We start from the raw sequence: 24374 nt of genomic DNA on the forward strand, positions 1-24374 counted from the left end.
TGGACAGCCAGCTCCAGGATCCATGGCCGCCCTCATCTTTTTCCCAGAGGATCTGCCCAGTGACGAGCTGAGTTTGCTGGCCAGTTTCCTGGGTGTACTGCCTGCACTGTAGTCCTCCTCTGAACAGCAGCTATACAACTCCAAACGTAGCTCAAAATTTGGGCTGGCTTCATTACTGACCAAACATAAAGATACACAATTAGACACAGACACACACACACACACATGCATGCACATGCACACACACGCAGATAGAAATAGAGGCACACAAATACACACACACAGAGACACACACACACACCCTCACATATACACACGCATACGTGTACACACACACACACACACACACACATTTAACCAACTCACAAGACTATGGTGTTTTCAAAGCAGATGTCAGTGAGCGTCCTGTCCACCATAACCATGTCTGTGTCAAAGATCTCTCCTCCTAACTGCAGCAGGCAGAACACAGCACAGCGGTGGAGTTCTGTCAGAGAGGGCGAGAGACAGGAAGAGCTTTTTTATGCTTCCTTATACTCTCCAGTATAATAAAGTTTTCCTCGCCATCTCAGTCTATCATTTCTCAGAAACGAATGCTTGTCTGAGCGTCTGGGCACATGAAGATTCACCATCTGCAGAATTGTCATTTTTTTCTAGTGCTTTGTCTTCAGTAAAAAGCTTGTTGTGGGAATGCCAGAGAGAATATTCCACAGTTGTTCTGTTTGCCTGGAGGGGAGTGCAGTGCATGGTTCTAATGAAAACGATTCCAGTTGTGCAGCTTGTAGCTCTACAAAGCATTGCAGTTCTGTGACAGCTGTACAGTGAGACAAACGTTTTAACACGGGTACACAGTCATCTTTACCTCCTTTGTTTTTGAAGTATTCTGTGTCTTTCCACATCAACGGAATTCGAATGTCTGAAACAAAGACAACCAGTCAGAGAACTCTCTCTCTCTCTTGGACACACATGCACACATGCGCGCACACACACACGCATGCACTCACACACACTCACACACACAGACACCCACAGACACCCACACACACACAAACACAAACACACACGCACACGCACACACACATGCACGCACTCATACACACTTACACACACACGCACACACTCACACTGATTTTTGCTCTCCTTTTGTGTAGGTCATTACTTGTCTCTTATCTATAGCCTGCAGGCCGTGTTCTGTGTGTGTGTGTGTGTGTGTGTGCGCGCGCCTGCTCACTTAATCAGGACTACATTTATAATACCAGTATACCAGTCAACCAAGGCTAGACTCCACTTTGTCTGGTCTAATACATTAAACAGAGACAGGCAAGAAAGAGAGAAAAAGGGAAGGAACAAAACGTTAGTGGCCATTAAGGAATAATTAAGAACATAATAACTACATCACATGAGCGATTAGGAGTTGGAAACAATGTGTGTGGTCAAATTAGAAAATGTGTGTGTCTGCATGTGTCCGAAAGTCAAGCAGAAATGAGTGTTACTTTGATAAGACGTTATGATGGTGTGTGTGTGTGCGTGTGTGTGTGTGTGTGTGTGTGTGGTTGTGTGGACGTGTGTGTGTGTGTGTGTGTCTCCCACTGTGTCTGTGTTCAGTGGAGAGCTATAGAATACAGGGTTCTTGTGTGTCTGCGCTAGTGCTGGGGGGAAATTACTTCATAATTGTTCTTTCAACTAGGGATCCAGCCCCTGGGGCTATCTCCCACTGGGAGTACACGCACACACACACACACACACACACACAAACACAGATAGTCTCATAAGCAAATACACACACACAGAATTGCCTGATGACTGACCAGTATTCGCACACACACACACACACACACACACACACACACACACAGACAGAAAATACATGAATGTACCTTCTGCTTTTCCTCTAAAACACAGACAGAGACAAAGTCCTTGTGCACGCTATGGACATAGTTAAGAGAACATGACAGTGTGTGTGTGTGTGTGTGCGAGCGCGCGTGTGTGCGCGTAAGCATGTGTTTAGGCATGCATGTGTGTCTGTGAGAGTGTGGGTGCGTGTGTGAGAGTGTGTGTGTGGTCTGTGTGGTTAGACGGGCATGCATGTGTGCGTGAGTGTGTGTGTTTGTGTGTGTGGTGTGTGTGGTCTGTGTGTTAAAGTGTGTGTATGTGTCTATGCATATGTATGTACATGTGTATGTGTTTTTGTGTGTGTGTGAAAGAGTAGTTCTAGGCTGACAGTAACGCTTCCGTGTAAAGAGAGGCTGGTGGGGCACACTGTCATAAAACTCTGGACTTCACACGTAAACTGGCCCAGACGACACATAATACTCAGGACTCTAGCTGAGCAGAACATGCGGTCTAACACGTACACATACGCACACGCGCACACGCGCACACACACACACACACACATATGTATGCATACACACACACGTACGCACACATGCACACGAACACACACACAACGCAAAACACAGGCAGTTGTTATGTTCTGCTCTGACACAGTCTTACCTGAAATGGCCACTTTGCCTTTACAGGGATGTCTGTCATCATTAGCTCCTGTGTCAGACGACCTGTAGTGCACACATACACACACACACATACACGTCACATATTCTGTATTTTCTTATGGCTCTCCCATAATTTTTAAGTCAGAAAGAGATGAGTGTATTTAAGAGAGATGAGAGTAATCTGAGTGGACTCTCTGTTGACATCCTGTGAAGTTGTGAACAGATACAGAGGACAGGAGAGCATGGCTCTTTTAACTTCTCAGACAGACTTCAGCCTTCTACTCTCACCAATCACAACAGGCAGTGCTTCATTTCCACTTCCTGCTACAGGGCAGAGCTCTCTCTTCCCTTTAGCAATGCCTGCATATTAACAATGTCTTTTAAAACAACCACTGTGGCCATGAGCTAGACTCACATTTTCACAGAGTTGGGATGTCCACAGCACAGAGAGTGCACTTGTCATTTTCACACATTTATTGAAAAACATACACACACACACACAGAGAAAGAGAGAGGGAGAGAGAGAGAGAAAGATGGAGTTGCAGATATATCCAAAATTAACACATCTATCTTTAATGACACTAAAGAGTAAAACCCTGTTAATTCCATATCCACACACACACACACACACGCACACACACACACACACACACACACACACACACACACATACACACTCAGAAACACACAGAAATACACAGAAACACACACAAACACTCACGCACACATGTGCACACACACATACACATACACACACATACACACAGTCTGTGGAGTCCAGTGTTTGGCCTGACCTGCGGGCGACCCGTTGCATGACCTGTGCCTCCTTCATGCGCTGGAGCTCTGACATGTAGGCCATGATGCGGGCGTTACATGTGAGGAGGCTACGGGAGGCCTCCAGGGCCTGGTCCCTCTGAGAACACGCCGCCAGCAGCTTACATGCACCCTCCCTGATCCGGATCTCATAGTCTATCTTCTTCTGGATGTCAGTGTCCTGCAGGCAAACACACACAGAGAGAGAGAGAGGGTGAGTTTTTATAAAACACTATTCCTAAGTGACGGTCCTTTTGTTTACTTGCACACAGTAAAAAAATATGGAGGTAATCCAGATGATGAATAATTCTGGTCGGCTAATTCAGGCAGGGCATTTGGAAAAAGAACAAAAAGCAAATGGAGAGGAAAGAGAAATTAGGTAAAACAAATGAAGAAATCGGTGTTTTAGTCAACGTAATAAAGAGTGCTGACATTTTAAAGCCTCCACAACACGTTCCATTAAATCGACCTCTTTCTAGAATCCACACAGACTGTTAATCATCTATAATCACCAAAACAAGCTTCCTGAACAAGACAGATCGCCCAGTAAAAAGCTAAATTACTCATAGCATATTCACACTGTTAAACTTTTAATATCTTGAGAACAGTCATGTCAGTGTGAAGCCACGTTGCACTGACTGTCAGGACACAAAGACTTGGACCACGTCCCCGAAGCTCGGGCACATTACCCCACTGCGGCTGTCCTCAGCACGGGCCAGTGAGTGCAGCCTATGCCCCCAGACGGGGCAGTCCTTTCTGTAATGGGGGGTAATTGGGGCTGAGGGCGTCTGGGTGCAGTCAGGTGTGACAGGATTGAAGCAGAGTTAACAGGGTGGAAGAGACATATATTGCCTCTTGACCTCTGCGTACCACCCCCCATAACACAAAGGTACTGCAACATTTATTCTCTTCCACACTTTCTGTAACACCCCCCCCCCGGCCCCCCGTTGTCCTATCCCCCAAACAGGGAGGGAGAAATGTCATAAAACAGCACAACATCTCTCCATACCCGTTTCCCTTAGGGAGGGGTATCCAAGTACATGCTTGCAACCCCGTGCCATTTTACAAGCAATGGCATTGGAGGAGAATATGATTCAGTTGATTTGGTGTTGGCTTAAGTGGGGCAGGAGAGGGGAAAATGCATGAGGAGGAGACAGGAAAAAGAGGAGGGAGGGTGTGTAAGAGCGGTACTTGTGGTGGTCCTCCATTAGGAGTGTTAAACATAAACAGCCTGTCACCAGAGCTTCTGAGTTACAGTGGAGCAGTCAGTAAAACCAGAGGAAAGAGGAAGACAAAAAGGACAACGCAGTACAAGACCCAAACACTGGCCTGTCCTCTTGACCCCTGTCGGCATGGCAACCACTCACTATCACAGCCTGGCTACTGCTTGAGTCTGGACTCTAATTAGGAGAATGTAAACATTCCACAGCCTTTCTCTCTCTCTCTCTCACACACACACACACACACACACACACACACACATGTTCTGTCACTCTCTCTCAATCACACACACTTCAGCTGAGTTATATATCCTCTTTATCTCCTTCTCTCTTCAAAATCTCACATGACTTACTTGACTGCCCAGTAACTGCAGTCTCTTTTGGCCTTTCATCTGAATACAATGAACTGTCAGTTGAGTCTTGAGGCGGGAGTGGACGAGACTTAAAATAAGACTGCGTCTTAACTATCAGTAAGATGGAAAACTGACGGCCCATTTATGAAACATTTAGGACGGTGGACCTCTTTCTTAGCCAGATGAGAATGAATTAAAGTATGATGGACGAGGAATCTGGAACAGGCTGTGAAGTGGCTCTGAAAAGCTAACAAAACCCAGAGTCACCCACCACCCAGTCCCAATACGCAGGCTAGTCTGACACAGAGCGAGACAAAGCACCAAAACACTGCCAACGTGAGAGGAAACAGACTGCGCACTAGAGAGGGATGAGAATGAGTGTGTTTGGATCTGTGACAGAGAGAGAGAATGAGAGAGAGAGAATTCTGCACCTCAGACCTACACGTGAGTAGTGGTGAAATGGAGTGGGCCCAGCATAAGGCTTCACTTTTCCTAAAAAGAGCACTCAGCCCACAAGAGTAATAATGACTTTCCGTGCCACTCTCTGATACAAACACGCACACACACTCACACACACACGCAAGCACACATAAGCACACGCGTGCACGCACACACACACACACACACACACACATACACGCACACACTGTTCTCCTGAAGAAGCTTTACATTCCCACGCAGAAGTTCTTTTGAAGCTCTCACCTCGGGCTGTCCATGCAAAAGCTCAGCTCTGGAGCTACAGCAATAATATGTTTTCGCTTTGCCTCTGAGAGCAAATACCAGCTGCAGTTATTTGGTTTTTAAATTCTCTGACAAGATCCGATGTTCCCGGTGAGTTAGCAAAACGAGTTGCGATGGGAGCAATGTGTGAGCTGCTATCTGACTGAATACCGGCGGGGTTAGGGAACACATAGTTCTGCTCACACTGACAGAAAAGAAATTATAGATATGACGTATGTTTGTTTTTGATGCCTGTGAATATTACACACATGCCATCAGTGCCTTGTGGATGATGAAACAGATGTCTAGTAACAGCTGACTGGATGTTCAACAGGTTCACGCCACCACTATAAATAGGGTCTCTCTCTCTCTCTAACACACACACACACACACACATTGCCAGGCAGGAGCAGCGCCAGGAGGGAGCGAGAGAATGAGTAAGTGTGGCGAGCGGGAAGTGGAGGGTGTGAAAGAACGACAGAAAGGGGAAAAAGAGGAGTGAAAGAAAGGGGGGCACAGTCATTCCTCTGTTTCCAGGTAATGAAGCATGAGATAGATGAAAATGAGCCCAGATGGGAATAATTGAGGGAGGCTGAATCTGCCCCCCCCCCGTTATCGGAAAACGAGAACAAAAGCAAGAGAGAGACAGAGAGAGAGGAAGAGAGGAAGAGAGACGTGAGTTGGCAGCTGTCCACAGACTAAATGTCCAAACCCTCTACTTGTACTGAGGCGACTTCAAATATCGTTAGCATTTGAAATTTGATTTTAAAATGCAAAAACATTTGCCATGATGGTTTTCTGTATACACCTGCACTTACTGACCATTTTAAGAGGTGTACTTTCCTTACAGGTAACCTGTGTAACCTATGTCTGTGTACAGTTACAGACTGTAGCCCATCTGTTACCATGGACAATTTGTCAGCCACCCTCTATCCTGTCCTACAATGCTCAGTTTCTGACCAGAGGACCACTGTTGGCTGGATATTATTTGGATGGCAGATCATTCTCAACACAGCAGTGACACTGACATGGTAGTGATAGGATAGTAACAGGGTAGTGACGTGGCAGTGACAGGGTAGCGACAGGGCAGTGATGTGGTAGTGACATGATAGTGACAGGGTAGTGGCATGGTAGTGACGTGGTAGTGACGAGGTAGTGACATAGTAGTGACGTGGTAGTGACGGGGCAGTGACGTGGTAGTGACATGGTAGTGACGTGGTAGTGACATAGTAGTGACATAGTAGTGATGTGGTAGTGACATGGTAGTGACGTGGTAGTGACAGGGCAGTGACGTGGTAGTGACATGGTAGTGATGTGGTAGTGACAGGGCAGTGACGTGGTAGTGACATGGTAGTGACATGGTAGTGATGTGGTAGTGACATAGTAGTGACATAGTAGTGACGTGGTAGTGACATAGTAGTGACATAGTAGTGACGTGGTAGTGACATGGTAGTGACAGGGCAGCGACATGGCAGTGAGGTGGTAGTGACATGGTAGTGAGGTGGCAGTGACGTGATAAGGAAATGGTAGTGACATGGTAGTGATATGGCAGTGGGTGTTGTGCTGGTATGAGTGAATAAGGCACAGCTGTGCTGCACGTGTTTTCACACATATCAGTGTCACCGCTGGGTTGAGATGTTGTCCACCATCCAAGATTATCCTGCCAACAGCACTCCTGTGTACAAACTTTCAGTAGTTTACAAAACTGGTGATGAGACCAAAACATCATATGACTTTTTTGAAGGGTAAACTAGAAGTTTCCCATTCTAGTTCAAAATAAACCTAAAGATTTAAACCTATCAGACAGCCAAGCAGTCAAACCAATGCAAGGCCAATCGGATACACTTTAAGGAGAAAGGCCAGTGTTAATGCTTTAGTAATAGCAGTGAGTAGTCACACACAGTTTGTTTTTACACCAAAACACTGCAGTGGCAGCTGTTTGTCGGAGTGAAACAGTGACCCAGTTTTAATTCGGCCCCCAGGGGCCACAAAACCCATTTTAAACTGTGGTCACCCAGATTGTGTCTCCCTGGACAGACATATCTTTAATGGTTTGATTTGATTAGTTAATTAGCTGATCAGTCGATGGTTCTGCCCAGCAGTGGGATCTGTGTTTGCAGATCAGTGGTGAACTTTGACTTCTTTCCCGTGCCAGATTCTGTTCTACGACCAAGACGTCACGGTTCACATGGTCAGATCAGAACTCAGAAAGACGGGTCATGGGAAGGGAAATGAATGTTATGATGCAGAAGAGATATTTACAATGAGAATGTATTACTTTATCACTAACACTACTAACTAAACGTTAACCATGATTATTACTTATAATCTGTGTTCTGCATCTTACTTAATGATAATAATAATAATAATAATAATAATAATAATAATAACAATTATGACTGATGACTACGCTTATGTTGTTATATTATTATTATTATTATTATTATTATTATTATTATTGTTATTATTATTATTATTATTGTTATATCAGGGGCGCTTTGGTGCCTTTATGAAATTATCCTTTATTTATGATACTAAAAGATTAAAAAGATAACTGCAATATGAAAACAATGTTTCCCTACTATAGATAATGAGAAGTTTATACAGTGGGGAAAGATTCACTATATGTATACTGTGGATGCCTCAGAACTGTTTTCTTTATCAGTATTTCAACAGAAGAGTAGGGGAGAACTAGACCAGGTCTGTATTCTTAGTTTCACATGCGACAGGGAAGTGTGTGTGTGTGTGTGTGTGTGTGTGTGTGCGCGTGTGTGCGTGTCCACAATCCAGATAGCTAACCCTACTAAAGTCAAGCGCTGTGAGGTCACTTCCTGCCTACCCGCTATGTCACTGCATACAGTTCTGTGAATGACACAAACAACTGTGAGGGAAAGTCTGTAAGAGAGGGGGAGGGGGAGGAGGAGAGGGAGAGAGGGAGAGAGAGACCAGGCCAGACCAGAGAAGGAGCAAGGGGAACACACACACAACTGCGCAACTGTGTGAATTAGAGTGAGACTGAAGCCTCCTTACATTACCCACACACACGCGCGCACACACACACACACACACACACCTCTAATTCACACCTACATCAACAGTAACATGTAACACGCAAGTCACTGAACCATCTCCTTCACTATTTTCTTTTCTTCACAAGCATTATTGGTTCCAGGTGTTTTAACCAGAACCAGAATTTATCCAGCACCTACAAAAGTTCTACTGTCTTCGAGAAAATGCTCACAAGGCAACTTTTCCCTGGAGCAGGGCAGGAACTACAGTGAGTGACACCCAAAAAGGCAAACATCCAGTGATCTGTGAATTCCAGACCACACCCACACACTAGCTTTCACTGACCCAGGAGAAACTGGCTTCCAATTTGCTGACCACAACTATGTGCCCACCCCTGTCCAGCCCTTCCACCCAATCCCAGCGCGCTTCCTGCGTCTCTCGTGCGGTTCTCACAGACTAAGAGGGTTCCCACAGCTTAGGGCGTGGTTGCGGTGAGGACAGGGAGGGGCAGGGGGGGGCAACAGGGGGGCCAAAAGAGATCATGGGGGGCTTTTTGGAAATAGGAGGGATAGCACCACGAGACAGATAAAGATCCTCAAAGACATGGCAGATCGTCGACTATCTTCTCCAAAGGGCCTCTACTTGCTAATTTGATAGCTGAAACGCTTGGATTTTTGAGGGCTTCTCACTATTGGCTCTCCCTCTCTCTCTCCCTCCCTCTCTCTTACACACACACACACACAACAAGTGCACAGGAGATGTACACAAACACGCCTTCACATAAAAATAAAAACACAGACACGCAAAAGGCCACAAACGCACCACACAGAAAAACAAGAGACACATCTCAGCACACAAATGCATCCAACAGTTTTTTACAAAGCCGAACACACACCAACCACCCTATAAACTCTCCCAAGTCAAACGCCAAACTAACAAAAAAATCACCATGGCAACCAGCAGCAAAGCAAGTATTGTTTGAAGGAGGAAGAGTTTTGGCTTTTTTGGAGAGAAGTGAAAGGAGTACTCACATGGCAAAGCTGTGCTGGCCAGAGTGAGTGAATGCTGTCATTACCCAAGGCCCAATGGTTTTCTAACACTATCCAAATCCCCACACAGACAGAGAGAGAGAGGGGGGGGGGACAGAGAGGGAGAGAGACAGAGAGAGACAGGCATAAAACACACAGCTGGCAGAACACAGAGCTGCTGCATTCATGGCCATGTACAGCAGGGGTATTGATGCTGGAGAATGTGGCTGTTCTGAGGCACAGTAAAGACACGGTCAGGGCTACAGCAGTGTATGTGTCTCATTAAGGACCATTTGAGATGTGTGAGTTTGAGGGGTGAGGGGTGGGGGGTCAGAACATTAGTGTGGGACTGTGGAACTCCGCACAGCTGTTCCCACACAAAGGCACTGAGCGTTCCAGCGCAGCTGGACGGTGTGCATGTCTATCCGAGAGCATATAAAACGAACTTTTGACGAGCTTATCTGATTCAAATAAAGTATGGGGTGTGTCTGTACGTAAAACAAAGAGTATGAGTGTGTTTGTCTGTGCAAAAGTGTGCAAGAGTATGTAATTTTGTGTGTGTGTGTGTGTGTGTGTGTGTGCGTGTGTGCGCATGTGTGTGCATGTGTGTGAGTGTGTGTGTGAAAGAAAGTGTGCGAGTAGATTACACACAGAGAGGAGAAATCTGATTGGGAATATTTAAATCAATCCATTGGATTAGCATGTGGACCAAACCTAGAATAGTCTCGGTTCATGATCCATACCCTGGGCCCCGCCCTTTATGAAAGTTTGAGCCAATGAGCTGCCTCCATCCAAAGAAGACTTGTAGTGTCACAACTAGATCATCCAGCTAGTTTACATAGAGAGCTTGGAAGGTAGTCACAGTTCAAAAGCACAGAGCTAAACAGCATGGAACTCCAACCACTAAAAAACAGTGAAAATGTTTTACGAGGAGAAAGGGATGAGGTAAATCACATTATGACAGACTTTGACAAAGCACCAATGCATTGTGTTTCAATTAAATCCTCATCTTAGTTTTGGCATCGTCTACACCACTGCGCCATTTGATTTACGAGCTCGAATGCCTGAAGTATCAGACAATAGTCTAAACGCTAAGCGCTACGTCAGGTCACATGGCAAAAACTCCCAACATTTTTGTTGTCAGTTCACCGCTTTTCCAGATGTACGGCACAAAGCTGCGAGTCGCCTGAAGTTTTGTAAATTCGCAGATACTGTCGTCTGTGTTGACAGCTGTGATTGACAGGCTGAAAAGAAAGCCAAAACGCAACGGAGACGGTTGGTCTCCATGGAGACGACGCGTCCCGTCACCAAACTGCGAATGCTTTGAGGGCACGAGAGACATCAACCTTTGAACAACGCTTGTCGCGTGATGGTTTTTTCCCAGAACAGAAAATTCAAGAACTTAAAAGTCATATTCATAGCACACAATCAACTCATCTTTCATCCCTCTTTGGTTGGACGAACTACTGAAAGACACATTAACAGACCAATCAGTAATGACACTTACAAAATCAGCTTTAGTTTAGTTTAGTGCACACTGTGTCGTCGAGACACATAGAAGGGACTTCATGTCAATGCTGAAGGCACAGTGCTTTTTCCTATCACACAATGTCAGGACATTCAATCATTACTCAGATCTTACTGCAAGAATAGGACATAAATAATACATGAGATATGCATATAAGACAATGTCTGGTGAAAGCAAGAGATGTTCTGAGGCTCTGAAGAGACTCTGTCTATGAAGAAATACAGATATGTAAAATAGAAATGTACATAAAGTCTCCCAGTACACATCTCATCCTCTCTCTGTCTCTCTCTCTCTCTTTCATTCACATACACACACATACACACACACACACACACACACACGCACACACATCTCATCCCCTCTCTGTTTCTCTTCCCCACCCAAACACAGAGCATTCATTCTGGGCCCTAGCCAGTCAACCATAGGCTAACCTCTGACTGCGTACTGCGAGGACAGTTTCTGGGGATGCTGATTATCTTATGTAATATTTGTTGGTTGTAGTTTGGGGGTGGGGGTAGGGGGTGGTTGCAAAGGGGTTACCTCACTAATCAACTGTATTAGTGTTTGACTGGGAGTTCTTGGCGCTGTCTAATCTCTTTAGCTTTAGCGCAGTTTGAGGCTGGATGTAGAGATCTGTGCTAATCGGATCACAAAGGCTAATTGGTGGTAAAGCGCTGGAGAGACTCTGGGGCTGTAGCTTCTCTAAGTATAGACGCAGCTGAAAGTGTGGCTGAGGTGACCTTGGAGAATCAGGGACAGGCAGCAGACACACTTCAGGAGACGCAGAACCGGGGTACAACTCCACAGGAGATCCAGTGCAGTGTTGATTCCATCTGTGGGTGTGTCAATTCACACGCATTCGAAAGAGTACTCTTTCTCACAGTCTAACTGCTAAACTCACAAACAAAGCAAATACCACATAAAAGTGATAAGTATCTTAATGTGTGGAGCTTTAGAGCACAGGTATACACAGAATTATATATGGTTGTCTTGTGGGACTCAACCGCTGTCATGTTAGAATTTCTGACAAATACAGCAACAGTAACACCTTCCTATTCAAGGACTGACTCAGATCAAACTCACACTGACTGAGGTAGACACCAAATCCTGATCTCCTTCTGCAGTGACTGTGTGTGTTTGCGAGTGTGTGTGTGTGAGTATGTATGTGCATGTATATATGAATGTATATATATGTGAGAGTGTGTGTATGTGTGTGTATATGTGTATGTGGTGGACTTGAGCGGTTTGAGGTCTCACACACCTGCACTGGCTGCTTTATCGTCCATACCGCTGGATCTGAGAATCATACTCACACAGGTCTAGACAGATTTCACACACATCCACATCTGTTCAGCTGCACACTAGCCAAGTGCTGATTCAGTCCCTGTACTTTTTTAGGAAGCATCCGCAAAATTTCACTAGAAGCTTAATTTCCACACAAACTGAACACTGTAAGTTACAACCATTCACACTATTCTGGTATTTCATTGCAGTCTCTGAAGACTGGCCTGCTTTATATGATGTTTGGCTAAGGATATTCCAGACAAAAATGGTAGGAGGCCAATACCAGAATACCATACCAGAACAGACTACCACAGTATCAGCATCAGCATCAGCATCAGAATCAGATAGACAGAATGAGTTTTTTTATTTACCAAACTGAATCAGGCTAAATGACGCAGAAAGATACATGTTAGTCATGAAAATTCAAATAAGCCAAAGCTAATGTCGAGAGCTAAATCACTGACACAAACACACATTCCGCTCTCCCTCCTCCTTAATCTCTCAGACCACAGGAAGAGTAAACCATAACTGGACATACAAGTGTGTGTCTCTGTATGTGATCAGGCTGTGTGGTTAATAATGACCAGTGCTGTCGGGAAAAGAAAGAGAGAGAAATAGAGAAAGCGAGAGAGTGAGAGAGAGAGAGAGAGAGAGAGAGAGAGAGAGAGAGGATTTACTGATTGCAGTAACGCTGATCAGGAGTTCTCTGTGTACAGTGCCACTCTATCACACACACACACACACACACACACACAAACACACACACATATGCGCTCACACTTATTTTAGACAATTCATAACACAGAGACACCTCACTCAGTTGCACTTACCCACACATAAACACACACAGCAAAGGGACCAACAGATTTCTTCATGTATACACACACACATACACACACAGACACACACACACACACAAATACACATTCTGTTGTCCAGCTGCAGGCATGATTTCCCAGAGGTGTCACTCACGCATGCAGAAAACAGCTCTAACAGTGAAGGAGAAAACAAGAGAACAGAAAGAAGGAGGTGAGAACGAATGAGGAGGAACACGAATGAAGGAGAAAACGGGGGGCTGGAGAAAAGGACGAGAAAAACCTCAAAGGCTGTGAGAAGCAGGAAAGGAAATCTTCACGGTGATAATTTTCTCATGCGTTAAAAAAGAGGCCAAGTAAGAGAGCGGAGAGATATTTAGGGAGATATGGGCCACTCATTCCAGGGGAGAAGTGTTCTAGTAACACATATATAATTTTCGTAGGTCAACCACATCTAAACCACCATCTACTGACACAAGGTCCATCTATCTATGTATACACACACATATCATAAAGAGGGAGAGAGAGGAGACTGTTTTAAATTCACAGTTCTGCACCAAGCAGTGTAGTTGTTCAATCAGCTGCCTCAGGCACACAGACGTGCACACGCATACACACACACACACACACTACACGCTCACACACACAGTACACACTCGCACACACTGAAAAACTATGAAGCAGATCATAGCAGTGGAAGTCAGAGGTTACATCTCCTTTAGAGACCCCGGCTATTTCAGATGATATTAGTATTGATTGTTAGAGTGAGAGAGAAGAAGAAAGCCAGAGAGAGAGGTTTTAATCTCTGCGGCAGTTTTCTGGAAGCCTGTTTTCTTTTTTTTGTTCTCAATATGCGTGTCCAGTGTGGGAGAACCGGTGGCTACAAGATTCAAGAGCTTTGTCCTTGGACATCCTGCATTCTGAGGAGCAGTTGACAAAGCCTGTTTAAATGGGAAACTGTGTGAGAGACTGAGAGAAAGAGAGAAAAAACAGAGAGGATGTATGACCCTGCTTGTCCTGTGTGTGTGCGTGTGTGTGTGTGTGCATGTGTGTGTGTGGGGACACAGGGGCAGACCTCTCTCACACATAGCTGCAGTCTCCAGAGTATAAAAACTTTCTGACCTCCTGGTTTGGAGCCCCACTGTCTCTGAGAATACACTACAGTCCCACTGCAATACTGTGGGTTTGTGTGTGTGTGTACGCATATGTGTATGTCTCTATACACACATGCAAGTGAGACTGAGAAAGAGAAAACTGAGAAATGGTCCGACACACACAATCTGTGAGTGTGTGTGTGTGTGTGAGTGTGTGTGTGCGTGCGTGTGTGTGTGTGTGTGTGTGTGTGCCTGTGTATGTGCTCATGCGTTTTAGTGTCCATTTTCTTCTTTTTCTTCTCTTTTCTTTTTTTATACCCAAGATCTCCTTAAAGCCCCCTCCACACCCTTCAGCAACACAGCACCAATTCCATTATCCAAACAAATCTAACAGCAGCTTGGCGGGAGAGTGCAGCAACACAAAGCAGGATTGTACACACAGATTCTTGGAAATTCAGCCATTAGAGAGGGTGGATTAAAAGCATGTATCCATCTGAACCAAGTCATGAAGTGAACAACTGTACTTTTCTGCTTTTCTTTTAGGGCGCGCACACATGCACACACACAAACACACACACACATAAACGCAAACATACATACACACATACACGCACACATATGCACTGCACATGGCCAGTACCTGCATATGAATGCGAATTCACAAAAGAGACTGAGACAGACAACACTGAGAGATTGGCACACGCAATCTGTGTGTGTGTGTGTGTGTGTATGTGAAAGGATTTGCTGATGATCCTTCAGCGCACTCTCAATGAATCATCTTTGATGAGCAGATTGGTGTTTGAGTGAGTCAGCCCTGTTAAACAGAGTGACAGTCACTCATCTAAACAGATTACCTCTGACTGCTAGCACTGAATCAGTCAGCTCCCACTATCTACTGCATATATGCATTCAGTCCTTACACACACACACACACACACACAGAGAAGGAGATAAATCAAACTGCTGGACTATAAATACACAGGTCATAGCCTTAGCAAACAGGCCTGCTCAGCTAGTGGCTCTTCCAAGACTGCACTCAAACAAGCCAAGCGAAATGATGGTGTCTGAAATAAAGCAGTGCAGAAAGAAAAATGGGAAGCAGATTGTGTGTTTCTGTGTGTGTCTGTGTGTGTGAGAGAGAGCGAGAGAGCAAGAAAGAGACGGATGCATACCTTGCCTTCATCTTGGGACATTGGTCCTTTGCAACGAGATCTAGGGTGTGTGTGTGTGTGTGTGTGTGTGTTCAATAGCCTTTGCAAAGGCAACAGTCCTCGTTCATGTGTGTGTTTATTTCTTGCCCTCTTTCTATGAAATTGGTCTGCTCTGCCATGTGATTTCTGCACCACTGCAGCGTGTGAAAATGCAGACACAAACTCTATCACTTCTGCCACTGCAGCTGGACATTCTCTGGACCACTGGAGCATTAACGACCACTCTCTGCCCCAAACACTTTCCTTATGTTCCCAACTCTGCATGACTCTAACTGCATCACAGTTAGAGAGATTCTACACACACTCCTGCATCCTGCTGCAGTGAGCCAGTACACACCAGAAGAAGCAATACCTGATAGACCATCTCTCTCCAGCCAATATTGATTCTAGAAAAGGCAGCTGAAGTGCGGTTAATGAGCTAACTGCAGCAGTGCAGGGGCTTTAGCTTGCCTAACCGAAAAGCAGCAGATCATAACCAGCAGAGAAAGCCCAGGGAGAGAGATTGATAGCTATTGATTTTTTTTTTTTATTTGCTAGAGAGACAGACAAAAACGGTAACAGTTAAACTGGTCTGAAACAATGCTATGGCAAAGCGGAGGAGGGAGGCGGGGCGGTGGGGGTGCCTTCGCCCTTAAAATGTCTTGATTTGAGTGACCTTTTCAAATAAAACCAGGCTAGGCCAGAGTGAACATGATCTCCCCAGATCAGACCAAACACATGCATTCAGTCTGTGTATTGGAGAGACAGGAAAGTTCAGCCACAGGAGAAACCAGGCTGGAATTAGGGGCCCCCATACTCTCCTCCAGAGCTGGAAATGCTAAATAGCCACGGAATGATGGACAGAGTAAAGATAACAAAACCCATTCCAGTGGAATAATATTTCATCTGGGATGACGGATTTGGATCAGAGTTTGACGGATATTGGGTCAAGCTAGAAGGACCCATTCCATCAGGTTTAAAAGACTTTTTGTCTAATTGAGAGATTACCATAAAACAAGGCGTCTTCTTCGTTCAGTCGACGCTCACTGTTGGAACATTCGTGTTCTGGGTCCACTGTCCTGTATCTCTTAAGTTCTAGAATGTCTGACAGAAGTTCCTTTCATTCCAGTGGAGAAAAAAGAGCCACAATAGGGAAACATAATGGAGACATTGTTGCCTTTCCTGGACGAGGACTGACAATACTCTACAGCAGATCAACAAATAGGGGAGAAGTATGAACGATCGCCACACCCTGTCCTGTGACTCCATCACAAGGCTCTCGTAGGACAGAGGAAACACTGAGGGGGATTTAGTATGATATGATTAAATTAATCCTAAAGAATAAAGAAAGAGTTTGTGTAGTGACGCAGAGTGGATCTGTATGAACAGTCAGTACTCTAATCCTGAGTGAAACTTTTCCAGTTATTGGCAATGGACAGCACACAAACTCACAAACATAAACACACATACACACACACACACACACACAAGCTTAAAGCCATTTATCCTTGCAAGCACAATTATTAGGCCAATGTCTCTTTTTCTAATCGCCATACTACAATAAAATGTTCCAAGCAATTACCCATTTTCTTCAACTAAAATAATGTTTCCCCAGCCGTTTTACTGCACATGTTTCAATAAGCCTACGTATACTCTCCCACGTCTCTCACGTTGATCAACGCCGTTAATACTCGAGAGCGCGTGGGCGTTCTGACCTTGCTGCACACCTGCACAGAACGCAGCTCTCATGATGCGCAGGAATGTTTACCATTTAAAGTTGGCTAATTTCTTTATCGGCAATTTTGCACAGCGACAAAGTGCACTTATCTACTTCCCACGTGTCTTATGAAATGTGCAACATGCCTCTCATAGTGAATCAAAATAACATGTAACACTGTGCAATTATCTCTATCCCATTTAAGTTTACAACACATTAAATCATTAAGCAGACACCAGTGTCACTTACTCGTTGATTTTTTGAGTTGTTCATGTTGGTGATGCTTCCAAAGACGACCGTGAAACTCCCAAATCACCGCGCACGCTTACGCAACACCAGCCCCATTCACGCCAGCTAACACATTCCTAAAGTGTAAAAACCCAACCAGAAGAAGCCAAACCGGGACCGTCGGAAAACTGGCAAAACACTCGTAAAAGGCGTTGGCGCTCTGTCAAAGACTGACGAACGCTGGACTAGCCCGTGAGCACTGCGGCTTGACACGGTCATCTGTCCGGGCTCATCTCCCGGCTGTCATCGGTAGCCTCTCCGACTCGCCTTCCGACGCAGGGGAACCATGCAAAACGAGAGCCAACCACAGGGGCAGGCTAGGAGGCGGGTACGGCGCCTATTGGGGACGAACTGAGTGTTGTGTTGGTCTGGGTGTAAGATAACAGGAGAAGCCCATCTGTGGGAGACTGCTCTGTTAACTGCCTAAAATAAAAGGTAAATAGAATCCGTGTGTTTCCAGTGCAGTAGTTAGAAGACGCATGGAGGGAGGGCAACTGAAACACCACACGAGTGAGGAGCTGTGTTCACATCATGAGCCAGAATAATGATTTAACGACAAACTCTCTCTCTCTCTCTCTCTCTCTCTCTCTCTCTCTCTCTCTCTCTCTCTCTCTCTCTCTCTCTCTCTCTCTCTCAGCTTTGCTGCATTTCTACGACGCTTCAGGATTATACCAGTGGTCTAACAATAGCAGTGAATCCTTGGAATACTGTGTAACGGGGTTACAAATTCAAATTGGGACCAAGGATTTTGTCTAGGGTTAAACCAATTTAACGTCTACAAACCTAGCCTAGGACAACCTTTCTGAGGAGAAAAAGTTACAACACTTTAATTACAGTATCATAAATGCTGTATTGAATTCATTAAAACAGCTTTAAGGTACAGCACCCATACTTTCTTATATTATACACCATCAGTATAAGGGGGAGACCATTTGCGGACAAACTGTTTGAATTAAATATGGTGCAAATGCAGCGAGGGTTTCACAAAAAAAAAAAAAAAGAGACATTTCATGCCAAGGCTAATGATGCTAAATTTTGCTGAGTGAATTATATCAACAACAAATTATATCAATATGAATAACACTAAGACTACATGAATACTGTTTTAATTTTTTTTTTTAAACATTGCCCTTCAAAATGCTCATCAAGGACTGCCACCATGTGTAAAGCGAAAAGTAGTAATTGCCTGTTCATCTTTGAAGCAAACTGCCATTCAGATAAACCCGTCTTTTCTCTATTTGTGGCGCTTTATGAACTGAACTAAGTGACTAAAATCTAAGATGAGTTTTCTTGGCTCAACAACCGTACACAATCCACAACCACTGACGTGTAGCCTCTAGGATACTTAACGTATGTTTAACGTTATCTGATTAGCGTCTCTGCCCTAATCTTCCTCCCATCCACACCTGGAGCGTGTGACGGTGTGGAGTCTGGGGTGGTGAGCGGACCGACAAGTTGACAGACCAGCTCCAGATTAAGACGACTCAGAGAGCCTCTGTGTGGCAGACAAGCACAGCAGGACCAGAGAAACCCCATTCAGCTTCATGGAAAAGACTCCAGAGATTACAGCCCATGGCAGAATGTGGGACAAACTGAGCTTCAGTCTCTAGACACTGTGGCCTACAGTGTAGTGATGCAGGGGGGGAAGGATGTGACATTCAGATACCTCAGATAGTGTGCATTACACAGATGTACACTGAAATGACACAGATGCATAAAGTAATGTAATCTGTGCAAACCAGAAAAGGGAGGACAGAGAGAGAGAAAGAAAGAGAGAGAGAAAGAAAGAGAGAGAGAGAGAGAGAGATGTATGGTTGTGAAAGAAGTTAAGTGATGAACAGTAGGCTGTACTTCCCACAAATCGACTCAAAAGACGAAAAGACAGATGAGATAAAAGTGCAGACAAGATTAGAGGAAAGCAACAAGTGGGCTGTCTTAGCAACCTTTCACACAGGCTTATGTAACATCTGATACTTTATGTTTAAAAATATTAAACAAGTTTTTTAGATTTGTATAAAAGACATCATGATTTTACGGTAGGAATGCACGTGCAGCTAAAATGTACTGAAGGGGGAAGTTTAAGAGTTAAAGTGAGGTTTGATCACTAACAGAGGATTACCAAAACCAGTCCTCAGTCGCTAAGGGACCAGACAAACTCCATGGCCATGACAACAAAGAATAAAATGCACTAGCATAGTTCAGTGGGCGAGGCTTCTTATCACAGCATTTTGTGTCAAATTTCAAGCTGCCCAGGATGTGACAAATTGGTTCATGACTAAGATCGCCCCAAGCACAGGTCTAGGATCAGAGATTGCCATTTTCCATGTTATCGTTTAGTCCAAAGACATGGGTCCCAAGGCCAGTTTTATATGCAGGAAAGCAACAAAAGTTCTGAAAGAGTGTTGTTCAAATACGCTTTGTTTATGAAAGTCACATGACATCTGCCATAATCACATGACTTTGATACACACTGAGCTGGGTTTCAAAAGACCTAATACAGTTTCCAATTTGACATCACTAAACAGATCAGACGTGCTCATTTGGCAATGTTAACGGCCAATTCTGCTGTTGTTGTCCAGTTCACTTAAGGGTATTTGGTGTTGTTATCTGACAGATCACCAAGGATTACAGCATGTTAACAATGTGAAGCCTTGCGTAAGGGAATATTAGAATCGGTGGAACACTAATTAAGACGAAATGAATGAAAACAGAACAATGGACCCACCGTACTGATGCTGGGAAACAATTTCAGTTCTTTAGTCGATGTGAAGCATCTGCTATGTGTGAGGAAAACATACATGAATTAGTTTGTCATTCTGCTAAGATACTGACACTAGAAAGCTTAAATCATTTTCATAGAAGAAGCCAAGTTCAGCAAAACCTTAAAACAGAAATGATGCACTCATGCGCTGTACAAAGCAAGGCTAACCTACAGTTGTAAAAAAGGGGGAGACAAAAAAAGTCCCATTCAGTGATGCTGAGTCACCCAGTCCAGTCCTGTGATATTCCACCCTGTGGATGACCACAGCTGAAGAAATATCACGTTTGCTCAGCCATTGGATTGACTTTTCCATTTGGTTTTAGGCCATACAGGCGAATTGACAAATATAATCAATATAATTAACATCATTCTTATGCACGCTTTGGTTCAGTAAACATCCTCAGGCAAACTGGGATAAAGTCCCTTTGGTAAGTACGAGAGGGTGAAAAGGCCACCGGAATGATGCCGGGGGGTTTAGACACAAGCCAAACACACACAGACTGGCTTTTTTCATGTTTAGTTCTTCTTCAAAGTGATCACACACAAATGTCTGTCTGAGCATTTCTGAAACTCCCTTCTCTATGCACAGACAGTGACCAAAACACAGCCTGCAATTCTGTTGGTCTATTGTTCCCAACATATTCTCTACAGTGGGACATTCCAACTGGTCTGAGAAAGAGACTGTTACATTACGGTGATTGTCACAATGGTTGAATAGACACTTGGAGAATGTACTGGTCCGTTCAGGAGAGATACAGAGACTCCAAAGCACTGAGAATCAAATCTGAAACAGCCCTGCTATTACACAGATAACAAACAGAAAACAAGCCATTCTTTCGTGGAATTTGAGGGATGAATTCATTTTTTATTGCACGATTCCTCCGTGCCAAGTTCATTATGTCTAATTATCGAACTCTGGGTTTGCCTCTGTGTTATTAAATGAACGTTGTTTGGATAAATACATCCATTTGCCTTGGTATGCGGCCTGTGTAACCTTTCCTACTATCTCCCTCGGAGACTCAACTTCCATCTTATTTACTTCCTCATTGAAAAACAAACAACAATCTCTAAACAAACAAAATCTTGTTTCCTATCTGGTCCAAGTCAGTTTCTGCCAGTCTTCCTTCCTCACTGTACACATCCGAGTTAACACAGTGCCTCTCTCTCTCTCTCTTTCATTCTCCTGTTTCCCTCTCCTTCCAATGTAAATTTATGCCACCAATGTAATTTACTCGGTTGCACCATTTCCCTCTATTGTTTTGCTCCAACGAGAATGCGACTGAATTATGTAAGCGACTGTCCTGTTCCCAAGGGTGGGGCAGAGCTGAGACAGGAAACATACCAAACATTCAGCTCAAAGCTGTGTGTGACCACATCCAGAGTTAAGAGCACCACAACTACAGGCCAGTTAAGTGACCAGTACGAAATGATGTAACACAAGAGCTCCCAATTAAGAATTCATTATTGTGTTAACATGAAATGATTCCCCTGCCTACTTATCATAAACTAGTATTAGTCAAATTGTTTTAAATGCTTTTTGTAAAATGTTATGTACAAAATATGTGACCCAAAACACTGCAATGGGCAAACGTCTTGGGGTTTATGGTTACCAAGGGGCTTTACTGACTGCTAATGAAACATCTGCTACGTAGTCAGTGTCAGTGAAGAAGACATTATCTTCTCACGTCAGTCTTGACTGACACAAAGAGAAAGAGACCAGATCTTTAAGCAGGGCCATGCAGAGAACACGGTGTGAGTCGGTTTTCTATCGCAGACCGGATATCATCTCCAGATAGTGATGTGGTTTAGTCAATGGAGCCAAAGCCAGTCCATACAGACATTGATTTTGACATTATGGAGCCATCCAAACCAAACATATCCATGACCAAGAAGGTCAATAACCTTCAAATTGTGCCTTTGAGGATGTGTGTTGTCTCACATTTAAACAACACAAAGCAGCAATGACAGAAAAAAAATCAGAGACAATACCTCTTTTTCAAAGATGTGTTCAGCTCTTTGTTTGATGTAGCGTATGTGATGATGTAGAAACGTGATTACAACATCATATCATGAGCAATATGATTAAAATGTAAAAATACATATAAAAATACGACATGACTAAGTGATGGAAATCCTCAGTGATGTAATAAGCTAATCCTTAACATGGATCTTCACTCCAATCTTTATGGAACCAAGGAAAAACTCAGGGACACCCTCATACTTCATATGCCAATGAGAAAGAAGTTAAGACTTGTCATCCAACTGTGCTGTAATCTGGCTTAACCTAGATTTCTCTGACATGGTGTGCTTATATGTCTGTTAATCCTCGGAGACACTGGCCTTTTTCTCTCTTTATCCCTCTCTGCAGAACTGGACATATTCTGTTCTTGTTCACTGGTCTGAGGTCAGCTCAGATGTTTTTGTAGGGTGGTGATCATGAGAAAACGTGGGACCGACTTGGTTTTCACCAGACTGCACCACAGCCAGGGTAGACCAAACCAGATTTAATGTCAAAGCGTAAACTGGCACTGGTCCAATTCAGTGATTCTAGAGGCATTTTATGGCTGCAGGTTCTGATGTGATCCATAAAAACTCCAATGGCGGCGAAGCAAGTTGCCTTCATGGTACTATGGAGACCAGTATAGCGCTTAACTCTTTAACCATTTTAATAGTCCCTGTCTGGTGGTTCTGCAGTGTGGTTCACTTCATCAGCTGCAACAAGAAGGCTGTAGAATAGGGGAAAAAATACTGCAATTTGATATGGTTCATGTGTAAAAGTCCCAAAGTAGAAGTCAAACAACTCTGAAGAGGGGCCCCTTTATTCAACTGGCCCTGAACTCCGACCTGATATGACTAAGTGTGGAAAAAAAAGCGTGTGACATCATTCTTTCGGAGGGATTTGTTTCGATTGCATCACCAGCCGGAACTGAGACCAGGCTGTCTGCACCTCTCAGCACCTCACAAATAAACATAGGAATTTTTCAGTTTCTCTCTCTCTGCTTCACACACACACACACATACAGACAGAGGGAGGATCGATGAGTCTTGGGGCTGACGCAGCTTAACCGTATACAGGGAGTAATGAGTTTACATTGAGAGGAGCCATAAATCTGAACAGACACTAACTGATCACACGAGACACAAAACGCAGGTCTTAAGTCGATCTGTCTCACGAGCAATGACAGATGCTCATTTTTAAGACAGCACAGAATTACCAGTTCACTTTATGGGAAAGGTCCGCACTGAGTTACGGTGAAACCACAGACTAGGAGTATATACAGTTTTGCAATCAGCCTCTTTAAATTAAATGCTTTCTATAAAAACTAAGGCTGATATTTTTCAGATTAATGATAAACCACCAGTGGTCATTAATCGCATTCACTGAGTCAACCTCAGTCAGTTAAACTAAAAAAAGAAGAAAAAAAAAGAAGAAAAAACTTCATTTAGCAGTAGGTTTTATTTTTCAACAACACTTTGTGTTAATTGAAAACATATTATCACTGCTATCAATAACACAGAGAAAATCCATGGGATTTTGCAGACACATCACACAAATAAGTTACATTACAAATTCACTGTTTAACAAGAGATACAGTGCATGGAGAAAGTGACTGATGCACACACGAATGGAAAATAAAACATGGAATTAGCTGCAAATGCCACATTATAGACCTTACACAGTCTAGTCCGGAGAGACTCAGAGAGCCTGTACACGATATCATCTGGCCTGCAGTTGAGAGTGAAGACGGCCTGAGATAGGTAGGTGGGTAGTCTTAAGCATCTCAGGAATGCTAAAACTCTTCAGGTTTTCACCTCAAGGAGGGCAGAAGGGAGGAGGTTGTTTAGGAGCAAAGAAAAGGAGCCTCCTGCTGTTTCTCTGCGCCTTTTGTCAGTGACTCCCACTGTGAGGGAGGGTGGAGGGGGCAGTTTTGTGACAAAGTCACTGAGTGTTTTGTGTGGTCAGGTTGGGCCTGTTGTATGTAAAATTCTACTTTCAGCATCCAAAAAATAAGCAAAAAATATCTTTATACAGATGGACGGAGTGATCTCAGGCTAAGAAAA

The 24374-nt window shown here is 44.1% G+C and overlaps 1 protein-coding gene across 2 annotated transcripts in view; it reads right to left on the reverse strand.

Annotated features, from left to right (window-relative positions):
* rtkna (rhotekin a) overlaps positions 1 to 24374 on the reverse strand; it is a 51278-nt gene that overhangs the window by 6545 nt on the left and 20359 nt on the right. Inside the window, exons 1-6 of one of the 2 annotated variants that reach the window (XM_030782592.1) lie at positions 6318 to 6350; positions 3287 to 3486; positions 2494 to 2555; positions 860 to 913; positions 367 to 484; positions 1 to 175 (exon numbers count right to left, since the gene is read on the reverse strand). The exon at positions 1 to 175 is cut by the window's left edge and continues 53 nt beyond it. In XM_030782592.1, coding sequence (XP_030638452.1) covers positions 1 to 175; positions 367 to 484; positions 860 to 913; positions 2494 to 2555; positions 3287 to 3486; positions 6318 to 6350 — 642 coding nt within the window. Of the gene's footprint in view, positions 176 to 366; positions 485 to 859; positions 914 to 2493; positions 2556 to 3286; positions 3487 to 6317; positions 6351 to 24374 lie in introns of those variants that run through there. The other variant, XM_030782586.1, reaches the window with a different exon arrangement.

This window comes from Chanos chanos, chromosome 1, assembly GCF_902362185.1.
Source record: "Chanos chanos chromosome 1, fChaCha1.1, whole genome shotgun sequence".
NCBI lineage: Eukaryota > Metazoa > Chordata > Actinopteri > Gonorynchiformes > Chanidae > Chanos > Chanos chanos.